General features: G+C 40.5%; 1 protein-coding gene across 7 annotated transcripts in view; it reads left to right on the plus strand.

The window, feature by feature from the left end:
• The first annotated feature begins 758 nt into the window (after positions 1–758).
• ST3GAL3 (ST3 beta-galactoside alpha-2,3-sialyltransferase 3) overlaps positions 759–26,485 on the plus strand; it is a 185,132-nt gene continuing 159,405 nt past the window's right edge. For 6 of the 7 annotated variants that reach the window (XM_074151209.1, XM_074151207.1, XM_074151208.1 and 3 more), the window contains exon 1: positions 789–903. In XM_074151209.1, the coding sequence (XP_074007310.1) occupies positions 789–903 (115 nt within the window). Of the gene's footprint in view, positions 904–26,485 lie in introns of all 7 variants that reach the window. The other variant, XM_074151206.1, reaches the window with a different exon arrangement.

Genomic DNA, 26,485 nt, shown 5'->3' on the forward strand with positions numbered 1-26,485 from the left:
GGGGCCGCAGCCGGCGGCCGAACGCCCAGGGCCGGCGGCGGCCGGGTGAGGAATGGCGGAGGGGGCGAGGGAGGGCGAGGGTAGGACCGGCCCCGGCGGCCCACCGCCGTTTAGGCGCGCGGGGCCCGGCGAGGCGGGGGCAGGCGGCGGGGTGCCCGGCGGTGCCGCTGCCCGTTCAAATTCGGATTCCAGCCGGCCGTTGGCAGCTGTCAGCCGGCGGCCGGCAGCCGTCCTGCTCGGGCCGGGCGGGCCCCGCTCCCCCGGTGCCGTCCCCGCCTTCAGGGCAGCGCGTCTCTTCGCTCTCGCCGGGACCTGCGCTGCCCCCGGCTGGGCTGCTGCGGGCCCCTCTGTCCCCGGGACACCCCCCGGGCAGCCGCGGGGTTTGCTTTGTGGCAAGCCTGGGCTTTCCTGGGCTCGCCAGGCCTCCTCGGCCGTGTCGGTTGTGGGACTGATTCTCTGAAGTGGGCTGGAGCGTAAGTGCGAAGAGGGAGTTGGGCTGGTGCCCGGTCACCGCGTCGCGGTGACCTCCCGCCGCTCCGGAACGGCGTTTACTTTGTGACCTAAAAAAAAAAAAAAAAGGCAGCTGTTTAGGGTGGTAGTTTTTATTTCCACGATGCGGTTTGGGTAATTGGTGTGCTTTACCTTGTGGAGAGCGCGGTTTTGGATCTGTGCGTTATGGTGGGGGTGGGATTGTGCCTTTTGGAAGGATGACTGTTGGGAGAAGGTGGCTCCAACCTCAACCTGGTTTTCTTTCTCAGGTCATGTAGAAAAGCAAATTTAATGTGAAGATGGGACTGTTGGTGTTTATGCGTAACCTGCTGCTAGCCCTCTGCCTCTTTCTGGTACTGGGATTTCTGTACTATTCTGCTTGGAAGTTGCACCTTCTCAGATGGGAGGATTCAAGTAAGTATGAGCACCGTGTAACTGTTTCTGGGCTCCCTAAAATGTCTGTTAAATAGTTGCACTAGTACTGAGGAGGTTCTGATTTAGTAGTATTAAAGGGATGTGATTAAGCCCAATCAAATGCTGAAGCTTTTAGTATACTTAAGGGGTTGAATTTGTGATTACCTAATGCTCTTTATGGCTTTACTTTTATTACTGAGTACAAAAGCAAGTTCACGCTCTATAAATCTAGTATTAGAGCCTTCAGTTCTCAGAGTATTCTGTGTTAGTTTATGATTCCTAATTGTCAAAATAAAGAGTTTGTGTGCTGAGGCTTTTGTTCCTTGAATCTTTCTGTACATTTAAAATATCTAAGACAAGGGTTTTTTTCTCTGGTTGATTTTTATTTCTTTCTATAATCACATGTACTGGTTATCTCATCATCTTACTTTGTCCTTCAGAAATCCTCATCTTCATTTGTCTTCCGTGTTATTATCTGCCAACTATGTTACCTAAAATGATATCTCTCAACCGTTTTAAGTCCAAAGAGACATCTGACCTCATTGAATACAATCTGAGGATTGTACTGTGCAGTAATGCCATAGGAGGTTTTAATTGCAATGAGATATAAATTAGGCTGTTTGATTGCTCAGTTACTGCTCTTATTTTTGGTTGTGTTGATTCCTTTCTTGCTTGCATGTGAGAATTACATATGGAAAATAGAAAAACAAGAAAATAATTCCCTCCTCTCCCACTCCTGCCCAAAACACAAGCCAGCCTTTTTTGCAGCTGTTCCACAGGCTGTTTCTGATGTCTCGCAGCCGACCGTTGCTCCCTGGATCAGTGGCTGAGAAACACTGATCCAGAAGGATTGTTTTTCTGTCTGACAAAAAGCCATCGGTCAAATTCCATCTTCTCTGTGTTGCATTTCTGTGCATGCAGCTGGAGGTTTCTATTGCAATGCTTATTAAACTTAATACTTTTCTACCTCTACCTGCTCCATATCTGTTGTTATGTGGTCTAAGAAGTTTTGCCTGACAGACAATGACTTGGATATGACATTTGCACTGATGCAATGTTTTTGACAGGAGGACTGCTAAGGTGTCATGTACTAGAACAGGTATTGAAAGACTGAATTTGTAACAGGAGGTGCACGGCGTCTTTCTGAGCAGGGATTGTTTCTTCAGGTTTCTTAATTTCAAAAATCTTGATTGTGACCTTCTGAAAACTAGCACTTTTGTGGATGAGGTGTAGAAAATCTTTCCAGCATGAAAAGAAGTAAAGAATGTAGTTAAAAGAACAGTTTTGCCTTACCTGCCACCACATGGTGGTCTGTTATGAATTTATACCTCCTGCCATCCGTTGCTTCCTTCATATCCCCAGACATTGTTGGGACTTCCCAAGGCCTGAGAAAAGTCCTTCAGGCCACAACTTGTATGTGAACTTTGTTAAACGTGGAGGAGAAGCTTTGTGTTTATGTGCCATATGCCGAGGTGCTGGGGTGGGTTCTAAATTTCTTCAAATTTTGCCTCTTTGGAATTTGTGCCTTTTAGCTTAGTGTGCCATTTGTTATTTTACGCCATGTCAGTTCCTGGGAAGTTTTGGCTTAACTGTGCTTTGTGATGTAGTGTTGCAAGTCTACATGCAAATATTGTGGATTTCTGTAACCATCTCTTACCCAGAAAGATGACTTAAGTTGCAGCCTATTTAGAGTGGTTTCTGTTGAGCCTACTGGCTGCTTTTGTGTACCCAGGATGTTCTGACAGGAGCACTGTGAGGTGGTATCGCAGACTTTTTGTTAGGTGTGTGTCTCCTTCTTTCTAATCTTGTGTCTAAAATGCATTCTTCGTTTATTCTTGGGAGTTGCGGTGTTTGCATTAAGCTTCTTCAACATGTACAAAGCAGTGATGCTGGGTTGAAGATTTAGCTTATTGGTCTTTATCAGTTGTCACAATTGATATAGGCTGTATCATTGTTCGTTTTCTTCCAGACATTTTATGAATTGTGTCTTAAATATCAGATGAAGCTCCTTGAAATATTAGTGTAAACAGCAGTCTAGTATAAGAGGGCAAAATTTCATGTGATTACTTTTGAAAACAGTTAAGGTGGTACCGGTTTTCAGTTGATCTTCAGGGTTTTGTATGTATCCAAAAATGTTTTATTTATCATGTAATTTTACATGAGGAACCTATGCAGATTTAAAATTCAAGTTTTAAAGCCTGTATTGGGGAACTTGATATGAAGAGTTAATGTTAAGCTTCTATAAATAAGCTCTTGGAAGTTAACAAATGACAGAATTGAAGTTGTTCATTTAACCATGATTAGGCTTCCTTGAGCATGTGTAATATGATACAATGTATAATGGTGCAGTTATACTTTCTATTTTGTGACGGAGACCCTTGCTTAGTTCAGTGGGTGAGACAGGTGGTGCTTGATAGCTATTTGTGGTTTTATTTCCTGAATTACAATCCAGTATGTGACCTTGTAAATTTCCTTAAGATTGATGTGATAATGCTGATGTCCCAAAAGGCAATGCTAAATTGGATGTGTTAATTTTGGGGTGCTTAATAATCTGAGATTTATTGATTTTACATCTAAGTTATCTTCTTATTAAATTATTCTCTCTTTTCTTGTGACCAGTGTCTTATTCTGTGTAGCAGTGACTCCCTGGCTTCAGTAGTCACATTCATCTTTTCTCTGTTCCGTTCTTTGTGCTAGAGGAGGCATGAAACTAAGCTGATCCTGACATCTGACACCCTTGCAATCTCTTCAGAGACTGGGTTTAGTAAACTTGACACCTGTATTTAGTAACGGACACAAACAAATTTGCCATAGCTTTGGTGAAAAATATTTCTTGCTGCTGCTGGTGTGATTTGTTCACTTAATGTTTTAGAAAATGCCTGCGTATGTTGTTGTTATGGCTAAGTTTGAATGGTAACTTTGTAAGGAATCTGGTGATGCTGAGAGACGTTTGTGTATTTAGCTGCTCAAGTAAATGAATAGTTAAAGTAATTTGTTTATTTGCACTTCTGACACCTCTAAGAAAGGAGGCTAAACTTCTGGAGAGGCTGAAAGATAAACATCAATGTCTCTCTTACCATCTCCATTTAACTTTAATCTGTCCTCCTTGAGTGATGCCATAGTGAGTTCTGAGAGATTGTTTTCCTTGCTGTGTGACTCTACACCTTGCCAAAACACAAAGGAGAATAGGAAAGAATTAATTCTCTAAGGCTTATCTTTCCTGTGACAAGAATAGATTGAATTCAGCTAATGTGAACTAATTAAGGTTGAATTAAGTTCAGCTGCTGCTTCCTTTCAAGACAAACCTCCAGTGACTGCTACCCCTTTCTCATCCTTTTAGTGAGTGTCATGGCTGGCTACTCTTCCCCAAGCCTGGTTTCATGTCGGTGGCAATATATTGTTAGTTCTCAGAGTAGTAGCAAAGTGCAAAGAAGTGGTGTGTAACACTGTGTGAATGCAGGAGGGCCTTTGAGTTCTGGTGATCGTTGGGAATATGTGAGCAGTGTTTAGGACAGAGGTAAGCTTTCCTTTTTCTTTTTCCTTTCCTGGTTTCTGTAATGCAGCTTCAGTCTCTGACAGTAGAGGTAAGAGATGTAGACCGTCTTTGCACGTTCTTCCCAGACGGGCAATAATGACAGATGCCCCAGCCCTCTGATTAAGAGTGCTGAGTTGTGTGGAGGTGTGCTAAGCATGTAGAACTCATAATGTGATGTGGGAAACAAACAAGGAACTAAAGTTTGGTATCAGGTTTAGCTGTCACGTACATTCTAGAGGGACCCTGCAGCAGCAGATAATCGTAACTCTGTTCATTGTGTTTCTGGAGGGAATTCTTACATAGTAATGGTAGTGAATGGAGCAGGTTTTGAAAATCTGAGACGTGCCTCTTCCCTAATAACTCCGTGTCCTATCCGTTCCACCTCTCCTGGTGCATTTGAGTCTGAGGAGGAAGGAAGATTACTATAGTGTGAAGACGACAGCACATGGGAAGGTGCCCCATTCTCTTTGAAAAGGAGGATGGGAGGTGGAGTCTTGCTGCCAGTGCCTCTTAGATTTGCTTTATCAGCTTGGAGGAATGCATTTTTACCCATAGCTGAAGGACAGAATATATTCATGTTAAAATTTAATACTGATGTTTGTTACTTAACCTGGTACCTGTATAGCTGATTTTGCAACTTAAAAATGAATGTGTTGGAAGGAAGGAATGATTCCATTAAAAAACATCCTGACTATGGAAATACTGGACTCATTCCTCCAAGACAGCGCTTTTTTTTTTTTTTTTTACCCTCTCAAAGTTTTGAAATACACTTGGGTTAGGGACAGTGTCATGCTATTTTCCTGTTCTCTGTTGTATTTCTATCTACATTAGCATTGAATTAATTTAAAGAAATATATAAATATATACTCTGCTTATGTACTTTTGCCAAAACCTAAGTTAATACAATTTGTAGCTATAGATTTTGAGCTTGTCAGTTTGAAAGTGGCTTTTGAAACATCTCCAGGAATATTCTGTTGACGTCTCCATAAAGAAATCAAGTCACTACTCTGTCGTCTGTTGCTCCATGTTATTTTCAGCTCTAATTCTGGAAAGGCAGCCAAAGAGATAAAGCTCTGGGAGGAGATTTTCTGAAGGTATTTCAGGACCCTTATCCTTTTTATCCTTTTTTTTTTTTAATGTCTGTTTCCATGGGAACTGAGGAGACATAAACAGGCAAAACTGACTCACTTCTGGTTGCAGGTTTTTAGTCCGCTTGCATTTCCATGGAAACCAGTCTCGCAGCAAAAAAGACTAAATTAATCAAAAGCAATCAAACCTTTATCTTTAATATAAATACTGATTTATCTCTTTTGAAGTGAAATGGTATTTTAGTGAGTTCTTGTATCAGGGACTAAAAATGTACTGAAGAAATGGATCTTTATACAGGGGTTTGGAACATGCATGCTTTTTTCTCATGTGGCTAAAGCCTCACGGTATGTGTGACGGTATGTAGTGTATGTGCAACTGTTGTATCTTGAGTTACTAGGGGTGTCGTTTGTTCTACGTTAAGGGAGTGGATCTTGCATACACAGACATCTGACTTCTTTTCATTCTGTTGTTTAATGAAAAGTAAATGAAAAGACATTCAGTCAGTGTGTAAGCAACTAGGCAAACTCATCCCCTCTGTGGAGAGAGGCATGTAATAGATTCGTGTTCAGACCCTCATCTCTGGGAGTTACTGTCCTACTTGCATTTGCCAGAAGAAGGAAATGCAGGAGTGCTCCTATTTAAAAAAAAAAAAAAAAAAAAAATCTCCAAGCCAGCTCAATTTGGCATTGGGAGCATAGATCTCTGATGAAAGCAGTTTGAGCTAAGCTGGCTGAATTTATGGTTAGGTGGATGAGGGAGCGTATCCTTTCTTACTGTAGAATTGCAATACACTCATGCCCCTGGTGTGAGGGGTGGCAAGCAAATGGTGATGGTAACCATTTCACTTGCTCTGCATCCATCTATGGCCTTAGCCTTAGGGTGTCTGTGTTCTTTATGGTAGACTTTATTACTGTTGCTGCTGCTCCCCAAGCTGAAAAGCCTGAGAGACTTTACCCTTGTGGGCATTAGCTTTTTTTTTTTAAAAAAAAAGCTTTTGGACAGTATTATGCAGCTGTGTAAGTTTCCTGAAAGAGTTGCTTTTTCTTGCTTTGCAGGAATAAACTGCGAGCAGCATTGAGACAGATTATTGTGAATTCACTAATGTTTGAGTTATTAGTAACTTCAAGGTTTGTTTCATCTATTCAGCTGTTCTGTAGTCTGTGTTAGTGCTGTATTTATTGCACCAAAATTGAGAACAAATGTTTAGAAAGTTCTCATGAGATGGATCCAGCTACAGATTTAAGGAATCTCTTTGCTACTTTTGCTTTAGGGATTTGAGGGTCACAATGGTGCTTTTTGAAATGTTAAAAAAAGGAAGTAATGTTATTGAGGCAGCAGTGAATATTAGAAACAAAGATGTGAAAATAGGAGCTAAAACAACAGTTGTCTGGTGTGAAGTAGCTTAGTTTTTCTAAGAATTATCCTGTTGGGCTGAGATGTTCCACTTGTGTTCAACTTCAAACTGAAAACTTTAGTGTACTAACTATAGTGAATGATTTTCTTACCAGTGCAGAACACAGGAAAAATGGATTTAGTGTCCAGAAATTGTTACTGCTGTTCAAGTTACTTTGTGCTCCCTGTTAACCTGCCAGAATAAGAAACGTGGCTAAACTTAAACTCCTGCAACTCGGGACATTCAGTTGCACTGGTATCTTTCACAGTTGTAATTGTGCCACCTACTTTTCACTTGGCTGGAGACAGATGTGTATGTTCCTGATGCCTCTTGCTCTGGCTGTTTGATGGAGCCGCACAGAACTGCCTGCCCTTTTCACCAGAGGCAGCTGCCTGTCTGCCACCAGGACAGAAGAGACAGGCTACTCAGCGGGTACGAATCAGAACTTTTAAGGTCTATGAAAGAGTTAAAAACAAAATCACGCATGCTTCTCTGTGTTTTACAAGGCAGTGCTTCACAAGTTAGGCCAAGGAAGGAAGGGGAATAAAAGGGCTTAATCTTCTTCTGACCTGTTACTGCATATTTACCCAACATTCTTTACAGCCTTGCTGTACTAGGGACTCTGCTGTCTCTCCAGGAATTTCTAGTGCTGCTGTAATGTTAACAGTGCAGGACAAAACTCTGCTGGGGCAACGAGAAATGATGCATGACAGAGCCGTTGAGGGAGGGAGCAAGCATAATGATACCTTGCCCTTGGGATTTCTTCAGAGGAGGAAAACTCCCTGAATGCTCTTCAAGCTTTAGGAACCTATAGGGGCAGGTTTAGTAAAGGGCATTAAGAGCATAGTATCCTAAGTGCTTTGTGGATCAAGGAGTGGCTCTAATGCCACTGTGGCTGTAATGTACTCATCTTTGTTCTGTCTTCATTTTAGCTTTTTTGGCTCTGGGTTACTGTTTTAGTTCTGAGCTAATGTTGCCTTTTTAACAAGATAGAAAAGGAAGGTGCAAGAATACTTCTCCATCCCCCTACACACAGCTGGGCCTCAGTTTTGCATCCTAAAATAGTAAGGTGCTTTGCTTCTCTCGACAACAGCAGCCTCGTTGCTGTTTGAGTCCCTGCTTAAGCCTTTATACTTCCCCCTCTCCCCATTTGTGTGGCTGGCTGATGGGTGCTGTTGGGGAACTTGCCCAGTTTAAAACAGAGTGTAGTTTTATTTGTCTTGCTCAGTTGACCTTAACCTGACTTCGTGTTTCACTTGCTCAGCTCTTGTGCGTTTTCTCCCTGTCAATTGCAAGTCTGGGAAGGGTATGTTCCTATGACTTTTGATAAGCTGACTAGGATAGTGTTCACAAGGGCCAGCACTCGGTGTCTTACATGCAGCCAAAGCTGTGTCCTCGGATAAAGTTTTTCAGAGGTGAAAGTCATCAGCCTTCCATGTTCTGGAAGGTACGATGCAGTGAAAGCACTTCACCTCTCTTAGCAATTGCTCTGCAGCTGAGTGCTTTCAGAGGTGAAAGGACTTATTCATCTCAGCTGACTGTGAACCCTGTAGCAATGAGTTCAGCTGGAAACAATACCTCCCTGTGAGGACTGTCTCATCTGTGTTAGTAAGTGGTTCTCTGCCTTTCCTCCATCTTGTCACTGTACATCCCCTTGGTGCTCAAAGCACACACCTCAGACCTGTCACCGTTGCAGCAATGGCTATTGTGCCTGAAGGTGCTACCAGCCTTAATGGAAGCTTCATCCTATCGCTCGTTTGATAGAATAGATCTCACGGACTTTCTCCATTGGCTTTAATACAGGCAGGCTGACGTTGGGCACCTTTCATGCCCATTTCAATTGTGCTTCACATCAGTTCTGTTGATGTTGGGGCAATAACTTGTGGCACAAAGGAGCTAATACGTGATTTGTCTCGAGTTGGACAGCTGGTGCTGCTGTGATCTGCTGACCGTGGTCTTAGTACTGATTCTCACCATGTCTGTCACGCTTAGTGATGTTTTGCAGAGGAGATTTTTCCCAGATTATCTTCTGCCAACCTTTTTGGTGCTCTTGTCACTGTAATGTCTCATTTTTTTCTCATTGCAGTCTGGGTTTACATCTCAGTGTCAGGCTGAGGCAATAAAGCAGGCAAGCCTGGGTATGACTTGCAAGGACAAGTACAATTGGGTCATGAGGTATAGCTCCATATGAATTATGTATCTCTTCTGCACTTTAGAAGGAATGTAATTGTGCACCCAGGCATCAAGCAAAAAGTAATTTGTACTGTGTGTGCATATCCTGAATAGATGTTTGAACCCGAGATAGCTGATTTCAAGTGGTTACTCCTTCATGGCACCACATGATTATTGCTCTTGTATGCATTGCTTTCTTGAGGAAGTAATAGCATCAGAAGATAGTGCTGAAATTCTAGTCGGGTACAGAAACCCCACAGGATGTTTCTTAACCGGTTCTTGGTATTTTGAATAACCAGATGCTTAGGCAATCTAAGATAGATAGATAGATCTGAGAGTCAGAATTTAGCATTTCTTGCCCTGTTCTAAAAAAAGAAAAATCAGTATGTGTTAAAATTAGAAGTTTCCATTTTTTAAGAGCTTATAAACATATATCTTGATTATCTTTAACTTTTTTTCAGATGATGCTAGGATCCCTCCTACTTTAACTTAGTCCCTGTTATGGCATGTCTTTTTTTTGCAGCTATTACCCTGTGGATGTCGTGTTAGGGACACTGATTAAACATGAGGCTCATCTGAGCTGCAGCAGTGCAGTAAATATGCCCCTTAATAGCTCCAATACAGTGTAACTACAGAAAAGTTTTAACTGGTATCTTTTCTAGCTATAGTGACTGTGCACATTCTGAGGAGTATCTTTGTTCAAAATATTATGTGCAGATGCATGTATGCTTTAAAATGCATAGTGAAAATGAGATGACACAGAAATCAATAAAAGGTGAGTCTTCCTCACAGGTAAGTAGCTGATGGCTTCCTACATGTGAAGGCTTACTCTAATAAACGTTGACAAAGTTAATAATTTATAAGTGTAATTGCATCTTTTTATCTTTGTCAGAAATGAATCAATCACAGAATAGCTTCAATACTGTACAAGTCTTGCTTTTCAGCTGTGACTGTATGTAGAGACCCTAATCCAAAAAATGTACTGAGACACATTTTTTAGGATGAAGGGTGATAACTTAAATAGATTTGACTCAGGAAGGCAGAAGAAACTGAGACACAGGAAAGTGAAATTATTATGAATTATGTCACGTAGCAGCTCAAGGGTAGAGCTATGAATAGAATAAAGGTCTCAAGGTTCTTGAGCTAGTGTCCAGTTGGCCAAATCAGGCTTTCTGCCCTGTAATTATGCATTCTACATCTGTATAGTTCAAGAGAACAGTAGTATGCTGAAGTTGCTTGCTTGGGGCAAAGATCATCTGCTGAAACACCAATATTTCAAAGTACTGTATTGATAAAAAAACTGGTGATGGTCTTCATGGGCAGTGCTGGTGGCTTGACATAGGTACTGTAATTAGGGTGTGATGTGGGTAGTGTAAGTTGCTGCTGGAAGATGCCCAAGATGCAACTTATGGAAATTCCTTAAGAACTATGTGTACAACCTGAACAGTAGTGAATGCTGGTTTGGGGTTTTTCAACCTTCAGATTAACCACATCAAAGGCACTGTACTTCATGCTTTCCAGCTGTATTAATATCCGCCTTTTTCTTTCTAAAGGTAGTATTTTTTTTAGAATGGAAAAGTTTAATTTTGCTTTCCATACAAAAACATAGAACTCTCTCCTATTTAAACTTTTTTAAAAAAATTAATATGTTCAGGCACAGACTAAGCTTCTAGAATTTCTGCTCAAAGGATGAAAAAACTGAGCTTTTAAAAAGAAGGGAATAATGGAACAGTTCAGGCAGTTTTAACCATAGCAATCACTAATGCTGTGGGTATAATTAGAAATCTAATTACTGTGAATTTAGTTGCTAAGACTTTTCTGCCTTTTGAGACTTGCCCCACACAATTCTATCAAGTTCCAAATAGAGCATAGGCGGTTCTCCATTATACTGCTAGGAAATTACTAATGCTGCTTTTTTCTGTTAGCCCTGTTGCTGTAATCTCTGTTTAGAAGTGCCTTATCTGAACATTGGAAAGGCTTTTATTATTTTTAAATATGATTCATTATAACATTAATTTCTATATATTTGAGTTTAGAGCTTTTGTATTTGGGTCCAGTGCTTCATTCAAAGCAGAAGCCTGAGTTAATACAAGGTAAAGACTGCAAATTGAAAATGTGGTAAATCTGATTGAATTTTCTACGTTTCCCTCACATTTAAGGATGCTTCAGATGTAGTTTGAATGTTTCTAAACTTTTGAAAGATAAGTTTGCACATTGGAAAATAGGACTTATTTGCATTACAAAAATACAAAAGCTTCAGTACTGTATAATAATATATTATTTCTGCTTGCTGCATATTTTGCTTCCCATAAAGTTAGTTTTATAATTAAAGCATATTGTATTATTTGAGAAATAGTTTGTGCTACTATGAATAGAGACCATGCCATTATACAAAGGGACTGCCTTTAGGCTGGTGTTTCCTGACCTGTGAATGCTTTAAGTCTCTTGATGTAGTTACTAAAACTTTTCTTTTTTTAAAGAAGAATTAAAAATAGCTCATAAACTAGGGCTAAGTACTCTTTGTGATGTACTCTCCTATGCAAATTACACTTTCTGCTTCAAAGGATGGATGGGTGAAGGACTAGAAAAATCTGCTCTTCTCTAGTGATTTGCTGCTGTTCTGATGCAGCCTTGATGCAGACGCAGCATTCCTTCTTGTGATTAACTGTAAGTGGGGCTTGAGAAAATGGCAATTGAGAAGCAAGAGGAACCATTAGGTGAAGAACAAAAACCTCAGTATTGTGAAGTTCACTCATTTCTAACAAACTATGACTGTAGCATAAAAAAGAATTAAGAAATTTTTCTGCCGACTTCAGTGTAATTTCAGGAAGTTAGGGCTACTTTGATTTTATTTAAGACTTAGCAGTGTAGCCAAAAGGTTTAAAAAAAACCCCTCTTGGCTGTTGTGTATTAATTGCTGGTTTTGACATAATGCTGTGCTAGTGTAAGTATACTTTGTTCAGCAGTCATGGGTGTTTTTTGTGCCTTTGCAGGAATGGAATTACTAACAAGTAGCTTTCCTTATCCTTGTTCCTGTTCACGCTGTTAACTAATCTTGCGATGGTTTCCTTCTTCAGGGACCTGTTCATAAAATGCTTGGAGAAGCAGAAGTTGCATGGGCTGTTGTGTGGTTTTCTTGTTTGTTTTGAGGAATTAGGTTTTAATTTTTTGGGGGTAAATGCTTTAATCTTTGTAAAGACTAAATAACATGGTAGGGTAGGTAATGTGAAATGAACGCTGGACTTGCTGTACTGGAAAAGTTTCTGCTGAGCCCACGGCTAAGCAGCTGCTGCTCCTCTGGCTTAGGTTCAGATACGCTGGAAAACTTGTTTGTATAGTGAATTGGACCAGGAAACTGATACAGTGTGAAAATACAGAGGCCTTTTTCTTCCCTCTCCCTCCACCTCTTTAGGAAATGTTATTTTTAATCCACGCCAGGCAGGCTGACGTGCTTAAACGGTATTTTTGCTGAAATACTCTTGAAGCCACGCAGGTGAAGAAGGGTCGTGCTTGAAAGCCTGTAGCTGGTTGAAGCGTGTGGTTATTGCAGGTTCCACTTGGGGGCAGCAGATGCCTTCTGCTTCACCCCCTTGCCAGCGCTTCCCTGCCATGTCAAGGACTGTTGCAAGTTGAATAAATATTATTTAATAAAAAACAAAAACAAAACACTCCCCACATGTGTTTATCAACGTTTACCCCACGTGATTTATCAATGACAAACAAAATCCCAAAACAACGCAAAAAGTACAGCATTCCTCATTCCTTTGCAGTTACAAAGTGGCAGCCACCATTCCCTGGGTGAACTTTAGTGAGTGCTACCTTAAAAAAAAAACAACTTCCATAGAGTCACTTGGTTTTTAGAGTAACTTAATTTGGAGGAACCTTGCTATTCATATCCAGTCCACTACTGTTGCCAGTAGCTATTTTCATAATCTGATCAAGTCCCATCTTGTGTCAAGTTTCTGGTTTTGCCTCCTGACACTCCTATTCAGAAGGTCTTTTAGTGCCTTATGCTAATAGCTGGTGGTTTTGTTTTTGTTTTTGGTTGTTTTTTTTTTAAATTCCATTGAAATTATCAAGCATATGCCCAAGGAACCTGAGGGGAGTGGGAGACTTTACACAGGGATGTAAGGGTTTGGGTACCATGCTTGTGTTATGGCAGAGGGAAGAAAATCTGGAGACATCTAAAATTCTTAGGAAACCAGGCTTTGTTAATTCAATCATTTACAGAACAGCTCATTTTATTTAAAGGACTCTTGCACTAGAGGAGAAAACACTACATAGTTAGAACTCTTCTTCTATCTCATGTTGTGATGAAAATCTGGATGTTTCTAATGCTGAATTTCTTCTTGCAAACAGAAGAGAAAATAGAGAATGAAAGACAGATTTGATAATTTGAATTGCTTTTCAGCAGGTAGAATTTATGTGGAAACTGAAGACCAAGAAATGGTGAAGTCCTCTGTCAAGTGATGATGACATGTTTATAATTTTTACAACAACTACTGCTGTTAATTTCATGTACTTTAAGGAGAGAATCAAAATATAATTTGGGAGAGACAGGTTTGTATTATGAAGCACACCTGTTGTATATCCTTCGTGTTTCATGGCAAAACCTGTATGGGTAAAAAAATCTGTATGGTTCTGCCCCTCCATCACTGATAACACTCATATAACAGCTATGTCATTGACGGTTTTCTTTTACTGTTGTTTCTCCCATCCCACGTTCCCATCTTCCTGCCATGTGTGACGTTTGATTTCCTGAGACAGATGTGCTGCCTTTTCATGTAATAGTACCTGCTAAGATTTTTCTGACATAAACTTGTCTGACTACTTTTCAACCTATATATAAGTTTCTGGTACCATCTTCCCATGGTATTGAGCTTCCCAAACTAATTGTGTTGTGTGAAAAAGCACCCCTAAAGCCTAGTTAAAACATAAATGAGTTAAGAAGATGAGGAAAAAATTTAGTTTTTCTAGAAACATTTGGTAAACTTGCCCAAAATGAAGGGCAAAGTGGTTTGTTTGTTTGGGTTTGGTGGTGTTTTTTTGTTGTTGTTTTGAAAAAAGTGATTTAGAAGATAGTGTTGTGAAGGTTTAACTCTGGGTAGAAGTTACGGTGAGAGTCTAAGAATTTATCTGGGTTCAGAAAAGAATTTAATATCTATATAGAGGTTGGAAAAACTAAGAATGTGTGACTAACCAGGATTTTAGGAAGCCAGATTTGGAAAGAGAATGAATCTTACTTAGGTATTAAACCTCTTTTTATGTGAACTTACTAGGAAAAAAAAATATATTCTGATTGAAGGGTTTCTTTTAAGGATGGCTCCGATGTGGCTGAACAGAGGCATATTCATTTCCTGTGAATTTTTGCCCTAATCTTAGTAGTGGGTGCTCTCAATGGAGGGATTCTACTGTATTGACATCTGATGATTTTAGGTTCCGAATATACCCTTTTAGGAAACCTATTCCAAGTTGCTGCGCTTGTCAAAATGTTTCCTATGTTGTAAGCACCTAAAAGATTAAGTGTACATTATTTCTTTGAAAGCAACTCTTTTTTGTACTTGTTAGGTTTACATGTGGTAACTATTGATATGAGATCAGCTTGAAGATGAAAATAGATTTAGTCTAGCAAAGCAGGGTTAAATTTGGAATTAGACTTGGGAAATGCTCAGAATTAGTCGGTGGTTGATGCTGGTGTCTTCTCTGTTACTTTCTTCGATCATTGTTTTGAAACTCAGGTTGATTCTGAGAAGTAAATTAAGGCTCATTTGGAGTGACCAATCAATCCCGTCCTGATTTGCTTTTGTAGGAAGTTAAGAAAGCAGTGTTTTTCTGGAGCAGAATCTCTATTCTGTTGTTTAAAACAGAATCCTTTTTGCTTCTCTCTCACCTGAGTTTATTTATTATTTTTTTTTATGGGTCCACTTAGCCATTATCATTGCAGTCTTAGTAGTAAAAAAGAGCTCTTTTACTGAATGTAACTGCAGTGTACTCTCACATTTGTATGCACACAAGTGTAATGTGCAAAGTGGGGAAAATACAGTTTTCATCTTGTATTATGTGTCTAAATATAGAAATCTAGAGGAAAATACACCTACATTCAGTAGTCTTAAATATGCCCTTACTGTCCAATTCTTTCTGGTTTAAAATAGCTTTCAAAAAATTTCCAGTGCTTTTAAGAACAGAGCAAGACTTTGCAAAATTATAGGATAACATTGGTTGGAAGGAACGTAAGGAGATCTCTAGCCCAACCTCCTGGGCAAAGCAGCATCAGTTGTTACATGACATCAGGTCTTTATCCAGCCAGGTTTTGATAACCTCCAAGAATGGAGACCACACAACCTCTCTTTACAACTTGTTCCAATGCTTCACTGTCTTGATGGTGAACAGATTTTTCTTTACATCTAGAATTCTCTTGTTTCAGCTTCTACCCATTGTCTCTCATCATCTCACCGATTCAGGAACCAGGCTCTGTGTTCTTGGTAATCTTCCTGCAGATGCTGGAGGGCTGCTGCTTTGTCTCCCTGAAGCTTTGTCTTCTGCAGGCTAAACAAGCCTTGTTCCCTCAGTCTCTCCTCATAGGCCTTGTGTTAGTGCTGTGGTATTTGATCATCTGCACAATCCCTTGTTTGTCTGTAGCCCTGCCTAGAGACCAGGCATGATGCGTTAAGACAGAGGGTTTATTGTCATTTGAAGGGTGTTGTGTTGTTTGGTTTTTCTTTCCCTAACTATCTTCCTGCTTCACATCAGTTAAATCGTTCCATGTACTTTCTGCTATTTCACCTTCTGTTTCAAACACCTCTTGATTGTGCGTTTGTTGCACAGGAGGTGCATAGTATTTGCATTGGAGCTTACTGAAGAAATGTCAGATCAATGAAGGGGCACTTAACATTGAATGTACAATATTGAATATACAGTAATGATATAGGTAATGCTGTTGCTACCACAAAAGCCTTTTGCTTCTCAAGAGGCGCAGTCTAAAAGCAGTCACTGCTAAGGGAGTATAGAACAGAGGGATGAGTAGAAAAACAGACTTTAGGCAACCTATTCCATGGTGCTGTAGTAGAGAAATTTTTCCTAATGTCCGGTCTGAATCTCCTAACCTGTAACTTGTGGCCGTTGTCACTTCCTTCCCCTGAAAGACTCACAGGATGATATGGGCATTAAGTTTTCCATATGCCTGCTTTTTTTTTTTTTTTCCCTATGAATGTAATTGTAGGTAGAAAGTGGAGTCCTGAAGGCAATGTGAGAAGTGGAGATATTATTCCAAGATAATCAGGGCTCTCTTGAAACTCCAGAGCTCAATAGCTGAGAAAGTCGGTGAGGAAAGGCAGTGCTGTTTGTACAATATTACTAATTTAGTTTCTGAGTACTTGACATGCAGCTATTTAGTAAGCTCAGAATAACAAAGAACTGTTTGGAAGAGGATGGCTGTTACAGACCGCTGTGTAATCAGATGTCAAGGACTGGTGTGAAGATGATGGTTGCAAGGGAGGACATGCATGTGGTAATTGGTTCCCTCTGGAGAAGACAGTGCTGCTGAAAATAGCTGGGTTGGGTGTGAACACTGCATTTGAACTGCTTTTACTGCTGCCAGCTGTCAATGATGGGCATGCCTGGGTTGTGAAGAAAAATGTGGGGATATTTATAGCATTGAACACAGGTTTTATCTTCACTGAAGTGACTGCAAATTTGGGTTTGCAACCAGTTTCAAGGTGAGTTGTGTGACTACAATGTGGTGCATACAAGAGGAGTAGTGTCCTTAATGCCCTTAAGTCCCTTATGGACTTGTGTTTGGTTTTTCTAATCCTTTTGAGCATTTGTAGTGCTTATTCCATCATGTTTCAACCTTCTGGACTTCTTTCTTCACCTCCCCCTAGTTCTGCAGTTTCCAGAATAGTGCAGATGTTTTTTTCCAAACTATTTTTGAGGTAGTTTATTTTTTTTAGTCGGGGATCCACACTAAGCTGTTTAAATCTCTCCCATGAATTACTTCCTACACCACAGAGTTTTAAATCAATGAAGACTTGAGGTATTCCCTCAGTTGTGCAATAAGATGTGTGCTGATGGTGACCATAGTCTAATATGGTGCTGATTCATCTGCCTTTTGAGTCCTTTTAGCCATTGCTTGCAGTTGTCTGTCTTTGTCTGTAGTGACTACACCCACAGTAGCATTGTCTCTTTTCAAGAGCAGCTCCAGTTGTTGTCTCTTTTCAAGAGCAGCTCTACTTGTTGTCCTTCAAAGGTGAGATTTCCAAATCATGCAAGCTAATAATCAGTGACAGATACCATAATGTCTGCTCTTCCAGTAAGAGTTGAGGAGTATATTCCTCTTCTAAGCTATTTTCTCTTAAAGTGACTTTTATCAGTTCTTCCTCGAGTGTGCCAGTGTAAACTTCATAAAACATTTTAATTAAAAAACTTTATTTGTGGTATTTCCTTTGTCTGTGTCCAGTGGGAGCTATTGGGATGAACGTTTCCAGAAGGCTTCATTTTGCATTGATTGCTGGGTGGTTCCCTTCCTACATCCTGTACAATATGAAGCTTCATCTCTGGAATGTCTGTCTGGTCCTGTAAAATGTTGGAGGAAATGTGGTTATATGCTGTGATTTGGGGTATGAATCCCCTCCTATTGGATGTTGGATGCTGTACTCTTAGACAGGATTATAAACACATGGAGGTGCTTCTTGAAGATAGGAGCAAATCCAAGTTAATCACTTTTAATTTCTCTCTTTCCCCATGTTGCTTCTCCATCAAGGCAAATGCTTTTGGCTTATCTTAAAGGATAGACTTGAAAGTGTCTCAAATTTCTAGATGAATGCTGCGCAATTGTACGGAGAAAGATATTATGTTGCTGTGATTGTAACCATCTTGGGACTTGGGCTATATTGAACAAGTCTTCTGCCAGAAGGCAGAAGCCTCCTTATTGCTGTCCTGATGTTAAAAATGGATGAAACTTTTTTTTTTTTAAAAGCACTAACAGCAGAAAGATCTAAGAATAGCAGTCCTGAACAGTCAGACAGTAAGGAATGGATGGTGTTTAGTTCCAAAATATGTATTAAAGTTTAAAAAATAATAATTAGTATGTATTTTTAACTGGTAAAATATCACTTATTTTCATATTTATGTTATGTATCTCGGTGCAATTAGCTTGCATTTTTGTTATCCTGGCCCTCTGTCTTTTAAGCTGGCTACCTCACTGGCATTAAAAAACAACTGTGAGTGAGCTGGAACTGTGAGGCAGTTTCCTTTCCTGTTTTATAACTGTTCAGTTACTTTGAGATACTTCAATTAGTTTACAAATTAAATATTTATTTTCCTGTGGGTTTTTTAGTATAGATTAATGTACTTCATTTCTAGTAGTGTTTATTTTCTTAATTATCTGATCTTAAATATTGCTGCTCATTTTAGAAGCCGTATTTTTTAACAATGGCCACTCAAAATGTTTTCCTTCATAAAAAATTGTAGAAAATAGCCTTGGAAAGAACTGTGGGAGGTCTTTCTCTAGGCCCTTAGAAACAATATTTTTAGCATCATTTTATGCCAATGTATGTCAGAAGTACTCCATGGAATCTAATGATGGAAACTTGGACAATCTATCCCAGTGATTATTTATTCTTCCCTGTAGACTGATTTTTTTCATGATGTCTACTCTAAATCACTTTGACTGCAATCATGTCAATGGCAAGCTTTTCTCATCCTCACTTTTTTTTTTTCCTCTCAATATGTGTTTATGTATTGTACGTTAGTTGATAGACTTCTTTCAGTCTTATTTTCTTCAGATTTGGGATTTTTAATCTTTGTAGTGGAGAAATTTTTTTTGGAACCTAATCATTGTAACTTCTAAAGACTCTACAACTTGTGCATATATTTCCTGGAGTGTAGTACTCCAGGATGTATTTCTTTGCAGGCTTTATCTGTATGAGTAGAGTAGAAAAATGTGGCTTGCTTTTATGATCTAGTTCATGCTTTCCAGTGCAAAGACATTGGGGTTTCAGTATCTTGGTGCTGATTCAGACTAGCTTGCCGTTCACTATAACTCATTCTAACACCATTATGTCCACTTGGAGGTATTGCGTTCCCTTGCCAAGGTTCAAATATTTCTATACTTGCCATATACTTGGATGTCTTGTTGCTGTTGCTATGGAATGTGTAAAAATGTGGTTCTGAATCTGTTCTCATGCAAAGACATGAAACTCCCTTTGAAGCTTAAAAAGTTGTGTCCTTTGGTCAAAGGCAATTGACTGCTGCCTCCTTTCAGAAGAAGACACTTGACTGGGTGGAAGTGTCTTGTTTGCAATATCATTAGGGACAACATGTTTTGTTGGGTTTCTTTCAGTTTCAAGCTCTGTAGACACTTTCTGTCACGTATCCCTGCCCTGATATGTTTTCTATATCGTGCATATAGTATAGGGTTCTTTTCCAATGCATGTTGTACAACTTTGTTTCTTGTCTTCCCAGTACTGAAGGATTTCTGTTTTCTATTTTTGAAGACAGGTGGTGTGTAGTTCTGGATTATATGTATTCGTTCACAGTTCAATTTTGAGACAGTTATCTTAACCGCATTATCTAATTAGAGCATTCCTTGCTCTTGCATGTCTTTTCCTCCTTGCTGCTTGTTCATACAGGCATTCTGTGATGAATATGCCTGTGCTTCAAATCAAGCTTAGGAGCTTTATTTGCCCTATAGTGCTCATATAGCCTGTACTTATCCTCCCTCCCCTTGCTTTCCACACGATGTGAGAATAACAGTATGTACACCCAGTTTCTGAATTTCTGTGCTGATAAAGATCATCAGCTAAACACTGTGAGGGTGGTGTTTCCTGAAGTTCGTGGCTTGTACTGAGGCTTCACAGTGACTCTCTGTGAACGTGTCTGGAAACTTAGTCCCAAGGAGAAGCAAAGGGACTTTCTGCCTGACATCACCTTTTCTGCTCTTGCTGTGCTGAGTCTGCAATGTGATGGCCCTTCTTTCAGCTTGGGGATGGTGGGTGGTCATAGGATAGAGGAGTCTGCCTGTGTTGTTACACCGGGGCCATCTGCAGATGGGCTGTAGTCTTCTTCAAGTTACTTTTTGAAGAACTTCTGATAGAACATTTGGATTACTCTGTGATATGTGGCTGTTGGATGATGTACTGATTTTTAAAATCAAAAGGCCGCTTTTGGCATTATAGAAAGCATCCAGAAAATATTACTGTTCTGTTAACTGGCTCTGGTCTTCCTTAGAGGACAGTATTCAATATTTTTTTTAAAATATTTTTTTAGTATTTAAAATTATTTTTAAAGCTAAAGTATCTCCCATTTTCCAATCACTGAAAAAAGTCTTGGGAAAAGAAATAGATTAATATCATAACCAACCCAAAACATGGCCCTGTAGTGCAAAGAAACCCACAAACATATTTACAGGAAACTAGGTAGTTAATGAATAAAGCTAGTTAGGTGTTCTTGGTGCTGTGGATGTTCCTGATGGTCAGGGCTGGGCTTCATCTTATGCTATGCTGCTTTGGAACAGTAGAGGGTACTGTTGGTGTAAGATACAAAATGAGTTTTTTCACACGAAGTTTGGATTCTTTTTTGCTCCTGTTATACTGGTCACTGGAACTGTTGACATGTTATTACATATTCATCTTTGGGTTGCCGTCTTGTCTTCAACCCATCCGTTTATGGATTTACTAAATAGCTTTGTGGACAATCCTCTATGGATGTTTTCTCATTATTTTTGCTGTCACAAAAAGTGTTTCAAAGATATTTCTTCTGATGTAGCTTGTTTTTCCTTTAGTATTAGGGAAAGACTGCTCCTTTGTTGTTCTAGATTGAGTTGTTGACTATTATGGACAGATTTCCAGAGAGGGTTTTTCTTCTGGAGATAAAATATTAAAAAGAACAGTAATGGTTTGGGGTCAGAGCTGCAATTATTCCATCTCTATTGTTGGACAGCCTTACAACAATCTTTCCTCCCCTGTTTTATTTACCACATTCTTACATAGTCTCTGGCCGCTGTTCACCACAGTTGTGTTTTATTTGAATGTTGACAGGTGTGCAGTTATTTAAGACCTGCTTTTAAGGAATGTTACTGCTTTGCCAGGGATCATTTCAGTTCTGTGGAAAGGACCTGAACTTTCCAAATCTAAATTTCTGAGGGTATAGTTACATGGTGTGTTGACTTTGGTGGCAAATCTGCTGTAAGTAACTGCGTACTAGTATTTTAAGGAGTACTTTTGGTGGCTTTGTCCCAGACTTTTTCAGTGATCTGGTTTCCAGCCTCCCCTCACCCTGTTGTCCTGGCACAGCTGTGCTGGGGGTAGTTGCAGGGCACACAAGGTGTGGAAATTTCCTTGATTTTACTTTGCTGCAAAAGTACTGTGTAAAGATGCTTTGAAGTTGGTGTTAATTTGGGGTTGAAATTGGTAATCCAGATTGGGGGCAAGACACCTTCAGTTTGGTCACTGCCAAATTCTGTACTGTACTGTAACCTACTTATGCTGTTGGAAATCCTAATATGGGTTTATTTGTTGTTACGCTGGCAAAAAATGCTGCTTTCAAGTAACATTTTCCACTTGACAAAATGATTTAAGCCATAATGTAAGAAAAGACCCCTTGTAGGTAGATGGTGAGTTAGTTACTACAGGATTTGTTGATCTAGATATAGTAGGAAACTCATCAAAGCCCCGACTTCTTCAGCTGCTGAGTCTGTCTTCCATTATGGTTTGTCCACATTGAGATAGTATTACTGGCACTACAGTGTGGTTTCATTGGTGAAAGACCCTATGTAGACAATCTTGAAAGAAATTTTATTCATAAATCCAGTTACTAAGTTCATAACTGTTTCCCCAATCTGTCTTTCACATTCTTTTGCATGTTTGTGGGATGATAGGGTAGCTTTTGGTGATGGAGTTACTTGGGAGCAGAAAGCAGAAGGGGGTTAAGCTAAGACAGAGGAGGAGTGGATAGAAAGGTATTGGTGTGCTTTTAGGCTTACGGAGAACAGTGCTACAGGCTATGGGAAACAGTGCTAGCACTGGTTATAAACATGTTTTGAAGCATCACTCTTCTCCTTTGAGCTTCAACCATAACCCTTGTTTCTACTGCTTGCCTTGAGCCAGCTTTTTCTGTTCAGCTGATTATGTGGCAAACAATGCCAGCCTGCTCTAAAACAGCAGAAGATCGGAAGGGAGAGGAGGTTTGACAGTTTGACCTTTCATCCAGGGGAGTCCTTGCAATGGCTCAAAGGAAGGGGCATTGGGGATTGCAATCAGGGGCTGTTCATTTGTGACTGCATTGTGAAGCTGTGCCTTCTGTGGCACTACCGTTTAAATTCACTAGGAGAATGCAGGGCAACAATAATCCATCTGCTTGAAATCCTCTGATGGGTGAAATTTCATGGGGGAAGTTGTCAGTGCAGGACACTTCAGTCACATTGAACAATGGCAGAGATCCCGTGAGCTAACTCAGGTAATTCCTGATCTGGGCACTCCAGTTTGCACACTGTTGTGTTAAAGTGGCTGTTCCTCTTGTGAGAGCCAGTAGTAAAGAACAGTTTATTATGGGTAACAGTTATGACCTCAACAGGATCATTCTTGGATTTTCGGTCCTGGACTCAAATAGCTGTAACAATACATTTCATAATCCCAGGAAGGAAACTCTTTGTAAGTGAACTCTAACCTTATAGTCATTAGATTTATCCTGTGCTCAACTCAGGATAAATTCAGTTCTCACTTTGAAACTCATTGTTAAGACTTCTTGCCTGGCGTAGCATTACCATCAGACTGGAAAGTTTGTCTTTTTTGCAGTTGACTCCTCTGCATTTAATTTGTTTTGAATTAGTCTGATGTGAGTGGAAGTACTTGCTCTAAAACCCTGAGAGCAGTGCTGATTTAGAACACGGGTGTTTCATAGAGTCACAAAATAGCTGAGACTACAAGGGACCTCCAGACCTCATCTTCACCCTCATAGTAAGATTGGGGTTTTTTTGTTACGTTTAAATATAATTTCCTGCTCCTCAGTTTGTTCCCTTTGCCTCTTGTCCTTTCACTGGGCGCCTCTGAGAATGAGTCCATCTCTGCCTTCTTTACTCCTTCCCATCAGGTTACATTACTAAGATCTTCCTGAGCCTTCTCTGATCAAGGCTAAACAATCCCAGCTCTCTCAGCCTCTCTTACGGCAGATGCTCCAATCCTTTAATCATCTTAGTTTGCCGGACTTGCTCCAACATGTTGATGTCTCTCTTGTAGTGGGGAGCCCAGCACTGGACCCAGCCCTCCAGCAGTGCCTCCCCAGTGCTGAGCTGAGGGGAAGGATCCCCTCCCTCGCTTGCCTGGGCAGCCCCTTGCCTCATGCAGCCCAGGATGCTGTTGTCTACCTTGCCATCAGGACACATCGCTGGCTCAGTTCAGCTGCTCCACCAGAAGTCCCAGGTCCCTCTCTGCAAAGCTGTTTTCCAGTAAGCTGGTGCCCAGCCTGAACAGCACAGGGTTATTCCTCCCCAAGAGCAGGACTTTACATTTCCTTTGCTGAACCTCATGAGATTTGTCTGCTCATTTCTCTGGGCCTTTTCTATACTTTTTGTCAGCAGGTCCCATACCCCATTCAGCAGGAGCCCCATGTTTTCCCCAGTCCTCCTTTTGCTGCTAAATTACCTGTAGAACCACTTTTGTTGCCCTTCATTTCCCTCACCATTTTCAACTCTAGGCAGGCTTTGACCTTCCTAAGCCTGTCTTTGCACACTAGAGCAGTGTCTCTATATTTGTCCCATATCTTGTAAGCATTCTTCTTATGTTTAAGTTTTGTCAGAAGCTCCTTGTTCATCCATGCAGATCTCCTGGTGCCTTTGATTTCCTGCATGTTGGGTTGGATCATTCTTGGGTTTGGAGGAGGTTATCCTTCAAAATCAACCAGATCTCCTGCACCTGTCTTCTCTCTGGGCCCATATCTTATGGGTTTCTCTGACGCAGGTCCTAAATAGGCTGGATTCTGCTCTCCCAAAGCCCAGACTTATGATCCTGCAGTTTGCCTTGTTTCCTTTGCCTTGGTTGTGACTTAAGGCTTGCTTCAGTGACTTCTCTGGTTTGAGCATCGCTAGGGTTAATATCTCAGTGCGGGATTGTGCTGGGCTGGCTTGGCCTCATGTTTTTAATCTGAACTAGAAATTTTTGTATCTGTGAAATTTATACCTTGAGTGTACCAGTCAGGCCAGGTCTGGGTAAGTGCTAAGTGTTCCTTCAGAAGACTACACTGTTTTTAACTTATATTTACTGATACATCTGTGCCTTATGTGTGTTGGTCTTATGTACCAATGCTGGTACTGATGCCATTAGTCTATCTGATTCCGATTGCTAGACACAGTTTTACATCTAACTTCCATCTAGTCAGATGTCATTAAAATGACTCCCTTGCTAGACCCATTTCCATCCCCTTATGTGTGCCTGGAAATGAGGTCTAAATTTGCACGGTCTAGCCGTGCCCTGGATTGTTCTGAGATCATGGTATCACCCAAAGTATTTCTTCATGGGGAAGCTATCCTGTCCTGTATGTATCTACAAAAGAAAAACTGGCCAAGAGGAGTTGACTGCACAACTAGTTGAGGAATTACATAGACTATTCTGTTTGTTACAGAATCAAAAATTTGGTCAGTATCCACACGGTCATTAATATGTTTCATGTAGCATGGGTATGGCCAAGGTACAACGGGATTCTTAGGAGTGATCAGGGGTGGTTTTCTCAGTGGAGTTTGTCCAGTACCTTTCTTCAAGTTCTGCATCTTCTCCCCACATGGTTAGCTGTAAGCAGTGGTTGTGCCAGCTGATACTTAAGGGGAGTGGATACACCTCTCTCAAATGCTGTACCTCAGACAGAATTGCAGAGTAATGTCCTAGTTAGTATCCAGTATTCCTGGTCAGTACAGATGGTGAAGCGCTGGCAAAAATACTTGCAAAGTGATTGGAGAAGGCTCTGCTTGCTTTCAGTCACTACCACCAAATTAGCTTAATTAAAACCAGCTGTGGGAAAGTGGTCTGCTGCAACTGATAAATCTCATTTCCTTCTCTCAAGTGTCTGTGGGCCTGGAGCTGGTGATAACTGCCTGCTTGGATGCAGTGAGGATCTTGAGGTGGTTGCAGTTCTCTTCCATATGTGCAATTTTGAAGTTGGCCCTAAATCCCGCTTTCGGCTCGCATTTCTCCATATGGAGTCCTTGGCCTTGAGATGCTCGGGTTTGTGTGTCGCATTGAATAGCATCTATTATGCTTAGTGTTGCCATTACTTGATTTGGGAGAATTAGTGGGCATGTTTGTTTTAGTATGGTTTAGAAAGAGTGTCAAGGTTATCCAGCCTGAGAAAGATGCTCTTTTATTAAAGTTTAAAAACCTCACAAACCCAAAAGAATCCCTTCCCCCACACTCAAACCCTGACTTTAAAAACCAACAGTTTAAGCCATTTAGAAACACACAGGGTTTGGGTTTTTTTCTGAATGACCAGCAGTCCTTTGTGTTTTGTGAACTGGTGTCTCAGGCTGCTGCATTATTCTGCTCTACTCATTGCTGTCTCCCTTCACTTAATCCTCTGCTCCTTTTCCCTGTCATCTGTTCAGTTGTGCAGGCAATTTCACAGTCAAACTTATGGCCAAAAAGTTGCCTACATTGATGGCTTGTCACAAACCAAGAAGAGGCCATTTTCCATTTCTGAATTGATCCCAAACCTGCCAACGTCAAGCTGTTGGATTATTTTTTTTTTTTTGCCAGTCAAATGAAGTTGTGTTAGATGAGGCAGCTGTTTTAGAGTAAGGTTAATAAAATGACTGTTGCCTTTTATAAGGAGTTCTGCTAGTGGAGTAATCCAGAAATGGCGAAACTCTAAAATTTGTGAATCCCAGTGAGCCTGTGAAATCCTGGCTGGGAGCATGCTTCAGCAGGTGGCTGGAAATGCTAATAAGGAATGGGGTCTGTTTTGGAGCGCTGCAGAAGGTTTGTCTTTCCGAGATTACGATGGATTTTCTTTGTGGAAATTGAATTAATTTAAGAATGGGAGTTGCTTTTGGCAGCTCTCAATTTCTGAAGTTCCAGCCTTTGGTGAAGTAGAGTTGGCAGTTTCACATGAACTTCATCAAAACCATTTGATGTTTCAGTGATGCTGATACTGCTGGATCACTGTTCTTAAGCAAGCTGCTCCCTTGTCTTGATGTTTTGATTAAAACAGTCCATTGATCTGGGGTGTTTTTTGCTTTCCGTTTTAGGCGTGGGTTTTTTTGCTTTATTGTATTTTCCAGAGGCCCTGCAAATCCTCTGAAAGTCTGCCTAAAGAGCAAAGCTAATATGGTGTTTCAGAGGCATGACTGAAAAAGGTAGATCATTGCATTGTGGCAGATCTGATCATTTGGAGCTTAAGATTTCTAGTGTTTT

This window comes from Numenius arquata, chromosome 8 (assembly GCF_964106895.1).
Source record: "Numenius arquata chromosome 8, bNumArq3.hap1.1, whole genome shotgun sequence".
NCBI lineage: Eukaryota > Metazoa > Chordata > Aves > Charadriiformes > Scolopacidae > Numenius > Numenius arquata.